This window comes from Sceloporus undulatus, chromosome 1, assembly GCF_019175285.1.
Source record: "Sceloporus undulatus isolate JIND9_A2432 ecotype Alabama chromosome 1, SceUnd_v1.1, whole genome shotgun sequence".
Lineage (NCBI taxonomy): Eukaryota > Metazoa > Chordata > Lepidosauria > Squamata > Phrynosomatidae > Sceloporus > Sceloporus undulatus.
In genome coordinates this window covers 312,111,829-312,124,418 of record NC_056522.1, presented here as the reverse complement: position 1 = coordinate 312,124,418, position 12,590 = coordinate 312,111,829, and the positions used below count along the sequence as shown (strand labels likewise).

Genomic DNA, 12,590 nt, shown 5'->3' with positions numbered 1-12,590 from the left:
AAACAGCACTGCATAGCATTAAAACCCCACCCAGTCAGTTTCTAAAACCTTGACAACATAAAAATGTTTTGACTTGTTGACAGAAGAATAGTAAAAATGGGACCATCTTGGCCTCTTTAAGGAGGGAGTTTCATAGTCAGGAGCAGCCACTGATATGGCCTTCTCCCTTGTTCCCACCAAACGAACCAGAAAAGGTAGTGGGATAGAGAGGAAGGCTTCTCCGGACAATCTTAGAGTTCATAAAAGGAGATGTGGTCCTTCAAATAATCTATACTCAAGCCATATGGGACACGAAATTGCACTGATGCAGAAGTAGCCTTAGACTAGTAGAAACTAATGCTGAATGTACCTCCTCCCATCATCCACTCTAAAAAAGGACAACATACTCACTAATTTTCTGCAATAAATGAAGGGAAAACATGCCAGCACAAGGCTGAATCTGTATTACTTAAAAGTCATATGACTGGCCATATTCAAGTCAGATATAGAATGGAATGTGACTGCTGTTCAATATATCTGTATATGTATTATGCTGTATAAGTACAAGATAACCTAAATGGTCAGAATAGCTGCACCACACAAATTAGCTGCAAGCAGCTAACACCATTTATGAAAACATGATGAAACTGTACAGTTGTGACACAACAAAGAAATGGGTTGAATCTCAGATACAGAAGAGATGCACTATCCTTAAATGATTGGCCATGACATAGCCATCCACCATGGCACATCCAAATGTGCCACATATTTGGCAGAAACAAATAATCATGCAGCCACTAACAGCACACAAACAGCATTAGCACAGAGATTACACATCTTAAGCAGTTTTGCCCAACCTGAGACCCTCTAAATGCACTTGGCTGCTACTCCTATCATTCCCCAGACCCCATTACCAATGACATCATCTGGATGGTGCCATGTTGAAAAGGCTGACACAAAGACATCTCAGGAGGACCACTGGTAATATACCTGTCACAAAGAGCTAAATCTTGACTCCTGCCAGCTTTTACAAACATCATTTTGGCACTGAAAAGCAGCTGTTTCATGATCTCAGTGAGAAGACCAGCATCCACTTCAGGATTTGTCAGGCCTCGGGACAGTTTGCAGCAGTGCTCTATCAACTTGTGACCACAAGCTATGCTGTCTGAGTGCAGATTGAAGATGGCAATACACAAGGATGCACTGGGAGCCTGGAAAACAGAAGAAGAAAACAAAGTCATATAACTCCACTGAAATAGGGAAGAAATAAGGAACTCCAATTAATATAAGTCAAGGGGACAAGCACAAGAAGACAATCACAGAACTGTATGCTCTACTAGAATAATAAAAAGAGGTAGAATTGAGGAGTTAATTTTCCCATTTCATTCCTGCACAGCCACTGCGTGAACATTAACAGCTTTACATGCAATTTGCTGAGATTCCAGGTAGCACTAAGCTACTTAATTAAGAAACTTCAGTGAAGGAAGCAAAAGAAGATGGTGGTGGTGGAAAGAACAATCTAAAGCACTGCTACGCTTACACTAGCAAGAAGGAAATTTGAGGAAAGGAAGCACAGACAGGCAAAGTGGTACACCACATCTGGGGTACCTTTCCAGTTTCTCCAATCCAGCCCCAGAATGCCCTCTGCCCTGATTTCACTATTGCTGATGACTAGATGCTGATGACAAAGTGACAAGAGGAGCAGAAGTTCTGTGCCTATGATGGAAAGTCCTACTAAGGTAAAGTCTCCCTGAATGGTAAAGAGAGAGCTCTCAGTTCAGGAATATCACATGGATTTCTTCTCCTTCCCTTCTTCCAGATATCCCCCTCCACAACAACTTTTTTATTCTTCCCTACTGCCCTGTACCCTCCCTGCTCCTTCTGCTTCTCCTGTACCATAAAGCAGCCTGCTTCCTACTTTAAAAATTTATAATACATTAATAACATGAACTTACCTGCTCGTAATAAAACTCACTGCGTACAATTTCATTCTCTTCTTCCCTCAAAGAAAGAAGCCACTCAAGGTCTGCCATCTTTGATATTTGGACCACTCCAGAGAAATCTGAACACTCATTATCAGAGGAAATTGTGGCTGTAAACAGAAAAATTAAGTTAAGCAAGCCACATTTCAAAAACAACTCATTAGTTTTGTATGGGAGAAAAGCATGGGAAAGAACAAATATTAAACCAAGAGTGAGGAACTTTTAGTCCTTATGATGTTCTGGACTACAACTCTACAACCCTGTAACACTGGCTATGCTGCTGGGGTTGCTGGGAGTTGAAGTCTAAAAGATCTAGAGTGCTAAGATTCTTTAATCATTTCTTGCATATTTTTTCACTTGTTGCAATGAGATATTGACTTTAAAGATCACAATTCACCATTTAACTTTACATCCCACAGTGAGACTATTAAAGAGGACATAAAAACTAAGGTTTTTGTTTTTTCTGGTTCCTAATTTGTTAATGTAATAGATCTTATGATCCATTTGCTATTTGCTGCTATTCTCAGCATAGTGATTTTATTATGACTTTTTTGTTTTATTGCTAATTGCCTCAAAACCTTTATAAACATTATAATCTTTACCAGGTGAGTGGGCTATTTACAAGTGTAAATAGGATATCCAATCTAAGGGGCTATTTACCCATGCCTACAGAAGTACATCTTAGCTTCTTAAGCTTGCAGTATTTTTCAGCAAATTCTTGGCCCAGTCACACCAAGCATTTTCATCTATTAATGGACAAGAAAGTAAGTGCTGGTCTTACACCAACACAAGGGAAAAAAACCTATGCCACAATAGATCTGTTGGTCTTTTGAGTTACCTTTTCTATGCTGCTCACAAACACATATAAAAAAATAAAAGATGGAAATTTGGGAACTCAGCCCTATGATATGCCAAGAGAATACAGTTCTCCTCACCTTCTTCTTGATCTGGAGCCTCCTCTTTTGAGCTGTAAGAAAAGAAAACAATGCTTCATACTCATTCTAAAAGGCTTGGGAAAGTTCATTTAGAAGCATTGGTTGTAGCAAACATTTTCATGCTTGTTAATAACAGCTAGTTACTTTTCTTACTCTCAATATGTCCTTTTAGAACATGCATGCAACTCTCCCTTCCCACAGTCCCATAACCTAAATAATAATCCTAAATGAGAAACTGGTAGCAAAAAATGGATTTGTAATTGGTTGACTGGCCGAACCCAAAGGGTGCTCAGCGATGGCTCCTTTTCATCCTGGAGAGATGTGACCAGTGGAGTCCCACAGGACTCTGTCCTGAGCCTAGTGCTATTCAACATCTTTATCAATGACTTGGATGACGGAGTTGGGGGCATACTTATCAAATTTGCAGATGACACCAAATTAGGAAGAATAGCTAATACTCCAGAGGACAGGATCAAAATTCAAAATGACCTGAATAGACTAGAAAGCTGGGCCAAAGCTAACAAAATGAAATTCAACATGGAAAAATGTAAGGTACAGTGGTGCCTCGGGTTACGAAAGTAATTCGTTCCGCGGCCGCTTTCGTAACCCGAAAAGCCTTCGTAAGCCGAAATGCCATAGGCGCTAATGGGGAAAAGCCGCGATTCCGTGTAAAATAGCGCCGAAAAGCACCAAAAGTTTTTTCGTAACCCGAAAAAACATTCGTAACCCGGAACAATGTTTTCCAATGGGATTTTTTCGTATCCCGAAAATTTCGTAACCTGGGTATTTCGTATCCCGAGGTACCACTGTACTGCACTTAGGGCAGAAAAATGAAATGCACAGATATAGGATGGGGGACACCTGGATGAATGAAACTACATGTGAAAGGGATCTAGGGGTGCAAGTGGACCACAAGTTGAACATGAGTCAACAGTGTGAAGCGGCAGCCAAAAAGGCCAATACAATTTTAGGCTGCATCAATAAAGGTATAGCCTCTACATCAAGAGAAGTAATAGGGTCACAGTATTCTGCTTTTGTCAGGCCCCACCTGGAATACTGTGTCCAGTTCTGGGCACCACAATTCAAAAAGGATGTTGAGAAACTGGAGCTTGTCCAAAGGGGGGGGGGGGGGGGGGTGACTAAAATGGTGAAGGGTCTGGAAAACATGTCCTATGAAGAATGACTTAGGGAGCTGGGGATGTTTAGCCTGGAGAAGAGAAGGTTAAGAGATGATATGATAGCCCTGTTTAAATACTTGAAAGGATGTCATACTGAGGAGGGAGCAAGCTTGTTTTCTGCTGCTCCAGAGACTAGGACCCGGAGCAATGGATGCAAGCTCCAGGAAAAGAGATTCCACCTAAACATTAGGAGGAACTTCCTAGCAGTCAGGGCTGTTTGACAATGGAACAAATTCCCTCGGAAAGTGGTGGAGACTCCTTCCTTGGAAGTCATTAAGTAGAGGCTAGATGGCCATCTGTCAGGGATGCTTTGACTGAGAGTTCCTGCATGGCAGGGGGTTGGACTGGATGGCCCTTGTGGACTCTTCCAACTCTACAATTCTATGATTCTATGAAAGCATTAAGAGCTTGCCTGCATGTGTACATGCACACACAAACAAACACACCCCTGCCCACCTATCAAGGATCAGGTGGAGGACCTTTTCAGTGGTAGCATCTAGGCTTTGCAGTGGTTCATTTTGCTCTGTCATCAATGGCTTTTTTAAAAAAAAAAAGAGTGGAAGTTTTACTTTTCAGGAAGGCCTTGAGATTAGATCTGGCTTTAGCCATTGGTCTTGGGGGTCAGCTAGAAGCTTCCATGTCAGTGCAATGAGTCCATTCTGGGGTTTTGTTTGTTTGTTTCGTTTTGGTTTTTGTTTTTGACTTTAAAGTAGGTCTCCAAGTTGCTGAATCTATTTTAACAATAAGTTTCTACATCTTGGACAGTTCTTTTAAAGTCTAGAATAAAACCTAGGAAAGATTAACTGTGACACTACTATTGTATAATTTTTACTTATCCTCTGTTTTTATTTTCTGCTGTTGTAGCACAAATTTATCAGCATTTTTTTTTAGTTAGTTGTGAGTTTACCTGTGTTAGCTGCCTTGAGTTACTCTAAAGACAAGTGGAATACAAATATGTTGAATAAATAAATACATAAATACATCCCCTTCAGACGGGTTCTACAAAATGACCCACGTCCTCCCAAGAACCTCAAAGTCATTGTTCTCCTGTCCTGCCACACTCTTGAATAATTTCCACTCCAGTTTCATCGGTACAACTGCTTCCCTGAATCTGCTGCTGAGGGAATGAATTGATCCCCTCAAAGATGAGAAAAAGGAAGATCACAAATAGGCTAGTCCACATGTAAATCAATGGCCTATGGAAGAAATACTCTGAAAGAAGCATGGCCAAAGTAATAGTGAATGTCTTATAATTAGAATAGCATTGGAAAAATGCAGCCCTAGAAAATAAGTGAAATCACACACAAATGGCAGGTAGTAGTGATATGACATCACTTTCAGTGTTCTTGGAATGCACAGGCTGAATTAGAACAAAGAAAACATTTAGCATGTAGTATTAGGTCAACGCCTATGATCTTTCACCTCAAATGTATAATGCTATAAACAAATTTGCATAGCTATTTTCCTCCATTCTCAGCAGACATGGACTGCCACTTATGCAAAAGCCAAGAAACTATGCTATTGATCTTTCAGAAGGGCAGAGTTCTGCAGTCACTGAGGGGGATGGATAATTAAGAAACACTGAACAATAATCAGCTGTAGCTCTCAAAGCTCAAAAATGTAGCCATCAGCTGTCACTAAAGTTCTCAAAGGATTCACCAACTGAAAATAAAATTATTTGAACTGAGGTGATTCACACAATGGCTCCAGAAGTATCACTCCTCCAGATACATTAAAAGAAAAAAAAAGGTATTTACATACATTTCTTGATCATGGGGCAACACTGTAGAACATTCCTTGTTGTAATAAGCATAGCACTGATCACAAACACGAGCTGGGTTTTCCCTGCAAGCTTCCACCACCATTTTGTTGGTAGAACAGGAACTGCACACCAGCCTCCCACAACGTCTGCAGTGATGTCGTCGATTAAACTGAGACACAGAGGAGAAGCAGTGAACAATATTTCAGTAATTACCATTTAGACTATTCAAGAAACCTCAACTTTGAATACCTTCAAAGATATGATTGGAAAAATGTGCTCCTAGGCTACTGGTCAAAAACATATTCAAAAGCTCCTGTCATAAGTCCCAGTGTTGTCCTTTATTCCCTTACCATAGAAAAACGTTCAGTTTTGCAAACCATGCAAGTGTCTTCAGTTTCATCTGGAATCCACTGCTGTTTTGGTGGGGGCTTATCTGGTGGCACAAACTCTTGGGGAAAGACAGTTTGCTGCTGGTTTCTCTCTCCTGGGCTGGAAGAACGTGTTGTATCTTGGCAATAAAAGAAGAGAAAAGGCAAATCCATTAGATAACGCAATTATTGCTAACCCATTAGAAAAGTGTGGTAATTTATGTTATCCAAACCACAGACAATATTTGTTAAGGTCATCTACAAGAGTACCTTTCCCAGAATGACTACTTCTTACACACAATTACTGTACTTCAAAGATCTTGCTGGGAGGAACCAGAAGTGATGGAGGGTATTGAGCTATTCTAGGAATGTGACGGTCCAAGGGGGATTTGCTTTTTATGGATTGTGGGATATTTTCTTTTAGAATGATAAATAAAATGTTTAAGAAAGTGTGTATGTGTGTGTATTTCTCCCACATCCTTTCTAAAAAGAACTATAGCAGGCAAACAGTTATGCAAGACCATATAAGAGTGCTACTGAAAGTGGGAGTCTATTGGCAAGTGCCAATATGCAAGCCACAAGCTGCCAGTCTGCAGTGAGTTTCCAAAAAAGAAAAAGAAAATAGTTGCAGCTAATGGGTACAAATATCTTACTGATCTCTGCCACATTGGGGGAGAAAAACCAGTTGCCACACATTAGATAGTTTGGGAAGCAATGCCATGCAGTATCGGATCATTGCAGTTCCTGGTCTTGGTTTCCATTTTCTCAAGTCATATTGTGAAAATGAGTGCATTATGTCTGCTTTGACACTATGCAGAATTTGAGCAGACAAAGTAATTTCATTTTACTAATGTTAATGGTTTCATCTGTTCTTGCTAGTTTCTTTATTTGTTTGGGTTTGTTGTTGTTTTTGCTTGATTTTCATAAACTTCCAAAACCAAAAATGTTCCTTAAAGCTCCACTGTTCCTTAAAGTCCAGGATATTATAGCTCCATTTGTAAAAAATAATAAATAAATACTATTTAAACAGATAAAATTTAATCTGTAATTATTTTCTGAATGAACTGTACTGTAACAAATATAATAATGCTATACCAAATCATGTTATGCATAAAATGCAGTACAGCTCTACATTAACAAATTGATTTTCAATGTGTAAAGGGTGTTAATATTGCATTTTCTCCATTTTTGTGAAAATTTTCAAATGACTGTATTTGGAAACCTTTTCCTCCCATGTCCTTAATATTTCTAGAAGTTTCATGCCTCTGTGCAATTCTATGTTCTCTAAGAAGCTCAGACTTTCTAGAGAATAGGATCTTCACATCAACCTACTCTTTGGAATCTGTTGAACATAAGACTTAAGAAACTTCAAAAAACAGTTGGCACAAGGTTTCAAACTATAGTTGAGATCGCAATTTTATAAAGAGTTCACTGGAATGTACTACCAATATGGTCAAATGAAGGTGGAAGACATGTTGTTGTTGTTGTGTGCTTTCAAGTTGTTTCTGATTTATGGCAATCCTGAGGTGAACCTGAATCTGCTGTTGGGTTTTCTTTGCAAAATTTGTTCAGAGGTTTTCCATTGCCTTCCCCTGAGTCTCAGAGCATGGGACCTCCTCAATGCACTGGGTGAGCTTGGAGAGATCCCATGCTCACCCAGTGGGTTTCATAGACAAGCTGGGAATCGAACCCTGGTCTCCAGAGTTGTAGTCTAATACTCAAACCACTATGCCACACTGGTTCTAAAGGTTGTTGGTGTTGTTGTTGTATGCCTTCAAATTGTTTCCTACTTATGGTAGCCCTACAGTGAACCTTTTATGGGGTTTTCTTGGCAAGATTTGTTCAAAGGAGGTTTGCCTTTGCTTTCCTTGAGAGCAGGTGTTATTAAACTCAGGGCCTGAACAGAGAGGCCAAAATAAAGCTGCTTCGAGTCACTTTGGAGCTATGCTGTTTAAATGATGCATGCATCCTAAGAGGCTGGAAGCTGCACCAAAGCCATGCTCAAGTCCTAAGGACTGGAGCACAGCTTTGGCACAGCTTCTGGCCTCTTAAGATGCATGTCTCAATTAAACAGCATACCTCCAAAGTGACTTGAAGCAGCTTTATTTTGGCCTGTCTGTTTGGGCCCTCAGTTACATTCACACAGAAGTGGAGACTGGTGCCATACCACAGAACCTTGCCCCACTATCATGAATGTGAGTCTTGCTCCTTCTCCCAGTTTCCACAGTGTGGAGTGCAAACTCGAGGGGGGGGGTATATGTAGACAGTCTCATGCAAACAGCCTTCTCCCTCCAGATATTTATACTCTCTGTTTAAATGTCAGGGTTTCCAACATTATTATTATTTATTATTATATTTTATTTATAAAGTGCTGTACATTTGCACAGCGCTGTACATAGAAGGGATAAAATCGATAAGAATAATAAAACCTGCCAGTGGCATACAATATATATACGTTATGGGACCTTAGTAGGAGAGACTGAACAGCACAGGTTCACTCTCCACTTATGTGGATTAATACTGAAGTAGTTCTTTAGTGTATTCCAGGAATTTGGGATGAAGGTGGGAATAGCAAGATTCCTTAGCATAACTAAAGCACACTAACTAAAACAGCATATCAGTTAAGCGTTGTCAATTTGGTGTGACTGTCTGTTTTGCTAAAGGTTATATTAAAATACAATGTATTTTTTTCTTAAAATTTGATGTGTGCTATCTTTAGTGCTGTTTGTCATTCTTGAAGCAAAGGCTACTAAAGCAGACCCATTGAATCAATTGTAAAAATTATATAAAGTAAAGGTACAAGTTTGTCTCATTGTGACCAACTGTAGGGGGTGGCGCTCATCTGTTACTAACCCAACAAAGACAACTCTGTGATCGTGTGGACAGCATGACTGCATAGAACACTGTTACCTTCCCACTGAAGTGGTACCTATTTATCTAGCTGTTCTTTTACATGCTTTCAAACTGCTAAGTTTGCAGAAGCTGGGAGTAGTGATGGGAGTTCACTCTGTCACGCGGTGCTTGGGCCTCAAACTGCCAACCTGCTGATCTTGCAATCATCAAAGTCAGCATCTTAACTACTGAGCCACCATGTCCATTGTTACTTATATAAACCCCACCAACTGAATAGATCTACTCTGTTTAGAACTAACTATAAGATTCGGAACTAAATTTTTAAAAATCCTGAATAGTATCCAGCATTAGAAGAAAAGCACAAAATATAGTAAGAACAGAGAAAGGGGTACTTGAGCAATAAATCTAATGATGTATCTACACTATAGAAATAATGCAGTTTGACACCACTTTAACTGGCATGGCTCCATCCTATAGAATCCTAGGATTTGTAGTTTTGTGAGGCACCAGCACTCTTGCGTAGAGAAGACTAAAGACCTAGTAGAACTACAAAACTCAGCACTCCACAGGATGGAGCTACAGCATTTAAAGTGGTGTCAAATTGCATTCTTTCTACAGTCAAGAAGCATCATAAATCACTTTATCTAAAATGTTCTTAGTAAAGCAATTTGGATACTTATTTCCTGGTCAGCTGATCTTTTTGACCCTAGCCAAAAGAAGCCTCGAATCACATTCTTTGTGCAATGTCTTGTTTTCATACATCAACACTAACTGCTCACTGAAAAGATCTAAAAGAACTGTATCATTTCACCCAGCCCTTTGAAAATTTAGGGCAAAGAGCATGATTTGCATCTCTCTGGATCCTACCACATTCCAGTCCAATCCCACAACTTTATAAATATGCTTTATTTCCTGAGGCCTGAATATCACTTTATATGGTGCCTGAAGAAGTGGGTTTGTATCATTGAACACTCATGCAAAAATAAAAACCAGTTTGTCTTAAAGGTGCTGCCACATTCCCTTCCCCCCCTCTCCTCTCCTTTTTATGCTAAAAGTAAGTAGACTATCTAAAATGCATTTTTCAACATTGCATGAAGAGATAACACCAAGCGGAAAGACTGATATAAAATCCCAGACATTCTAGTAGAGCCTGGATATTAGACTTTTTTCTCTCACCAGGGAAACTGGTTGGAAATTGATCTGTTGATTCTGATTTGGACAAGGTGTCAGATTCAGATCCTCGGTACAGACTCTCTGGAATCTGAATCATAGAGTCTAAGACAAGAAAAAGGAACAGTTAAAATACCGGTTAACCATTTTTCTCTGTATAAATAAAAATACATGTAATCCTCCTGCAATAGTTTATAAAGTCATTGGTCCAAAACTGGATTAGTTCATGGAATGCAAACACCTCCAACTTTTGTACAGGTTTTGCCATACCATAAAAAGTTTGTTAACTTGTCTCCCTGTGCATTAAGTGTAAAGTTCATGTTTTGTATCTAAGTAGTAGAAAGAAGTCTTGATATTCAGAATTTTAAATATACGTACTTTAATGCTGGTTTTCCTACAATTTTTTACTATGTTCTCCCTTTTAAAAATACACCAAAACTGAACTCACTAAACCAAACTGAAGGTAAACAAGCTTTTGGTTAATTGCACCTGTCTTTTTGAATACAGTTGCTATTACTACTGCTAACAAAAGTGGTAGAACTTGAGATTATTAATAAAAGTAGTACCATTACCCAGCTAGTAATAGTAGCAATAGCATTTTATGTTGTGAAGATAAACTACTTTGTTAGAATGAGAACAAAAACAAAACAAAACACAGGGGCTTCTAAGTCAAGCCATGAGCTACCAGCCATGGTCTCATGATCTGGGATGGGGAAACTATGGCCTGTGACTTCATTAAGTTCCTCCACACTGGTTTTTGTGCAAGCCTCAACTTCCTCACTTCACATTTTAAAAATAGCAAAAAAGCTCCATAAAATGCTCCCAAATGTCATCTGGAGATGCATTAAGTAAGCTCAACCTACCCCCTGAACCTTACAGAATCTGAAACTGGCCAAAACATCTGGAAGTGTCAACTGGAAGCAGATTTCCAGTCAATTTTAGGTTACAGGGACAATGGGCAATTGTGGGCCACATGGAGGCAAAAACTAGCCCCATACTTGTTGCAGTTGAATACCCCATAACACATAAGATTGTGTGAATGATGGTAGTCAACTGTATTTCCAATCTCTTGTGCTATTTGGATAATGAGCAGATGACCACCTTTGCTGACTGGAGACTTCCAAAATGCAGTTACCTGATCTCTTCTCTTTTAGTGAGAAAGGAAAATCGAGAGCCTTCCCAGCATACTTGGAGAGCAAAGCATCAATATCTTCTATGGTGAAACCTATCTCTTGTCCAACCAAGAGCTGGTGCAGTGTCTGTACAGCCACAGCTGCCCAATCCACTTTCAGGTTCATCAAGAGCTGTTCCAACATGAGCAGCGGTTTGCAGGACAGGTGGGAGTAGTTAGCACGGTAAGGCTCAGGAAGAGTTAATAATACCTTGGAAAGTGAACAGAAAATTCATTTTTTAAAACTAAAAATTACTATTACTTGAAAAGAAAAAGACTTTAAAATAATATAGCTGAGAATAGTAGTCTTGTGACACATTCTTGGGAACTGCAAGACTTTTTGCTTACCTTCGATCCCACATAAAGGGCCTGAATTTCATTATGGCGCATAACTGTTAGGTGCTTGTAGAAGTATGTTGTAAGATAATCTGCAAGGAAATGAGAAGCTGCCAAGCTGGGATGTTTATCAAGACACTGTTCACTTATGACAAGTTGAATGTCTGGATCCTTTATCCGCTGCAAGAGCTACAAAGAAAGTAAACACACATATACTTCATTCACCTCCCCCCCAAAATTTGTCATCTAAAGCTACCTCTCCTCCCCCCACCCACCCACAGTGAAAAGTCTTATTGCCTGTGAGGATGGCAACTGATTCCATCTCTACCACCAAATGTGGGGAATTCCACTTGTCACACTGCTGCCAATACTACTTGTGGGAACCTTTTAGTTTTGCTAGTTATTTGTGGGTGAGACTCTTTATTCTATAGACACGGACCTCTTCAACCCCTGTTGCCAACACAAACCCCACATGTCTGAACTCAGCCAATAGCACTACTGTTGTGTTCCCAGAAGCACAGATATATTAATACAAATATAATTTTATTAAACAGAAGTACAATACACAGTTAAATATTACTTTTTTAATACATCTAAATTCTAATTGAGTCTATTAACTCTTTCCCTATCTCATCATAATCCTAGCTGAACATAGTTACCATATACACTCATGTATAAGTTTACAAATTTATGCCCAAAATTTTATATCTAAAATCCCAGGTCGACCTATTTATGGGTCACTATGGTAATGCAATAGCAGCTCTTTCAGATTTTCCCATGCAGTGGAGAGAGGAGTTTATTTCTCTCTGGAGCCAAGTAGAAAAAGTCCTGGGTTACTGATTAATATTGCTGTTTG

At 39.4% G+C, this 12,590-nt stretch overlaps 1 protein-coding gene across 6 annotated transcripts in view; it reads right to left on the bottom strand.

Moving 5' to 3' along the window:
- ZFYVE26 (zinc finger FYVE-type containing 26) overlaps nt 1-12,590 on the bottom strand; it is a 72,171-nt gene that overhangs the window by 17,371 nt on the left and 42,210 nt on the right. For all 6 annotated transcript variants that reach the window (XM_042448003.1, XM_042447996.1, XM_042448031.1 and 3 more), the window contains 8 exons: nt 11,747-11,923; nt 11,363-11,609; nt 10,234-10,332; nt 6,187-6,344; nt 5,836-6,005; nt 2,897-2,928; nt 1,935-2,071; nt 970-1,190 (listed from right to left, as the gene is read on the bottom strand). In XM_042448003.1, the coding sequence (XP_042303937.1) occupies nt 970-1,190; nt 1,935-2,071; nt 2,897-2,928; nt 5,836-6,005; nt 6,187-6,344; nt 10,234-10,332; nt 11,363-11,609; nt 11,747-11,923 (1,241 nt within the window). The remainder of the gene's footprint in view (nt 1-969; nt 1,191-1,934; nt 2,072-2,896; nt 2,929-5,835; nt 6,006-6,186; nt 6,345-10,233; nt 10,333-11,362; nt 11,610-11,746; nt 11,924-12,590) is intronic.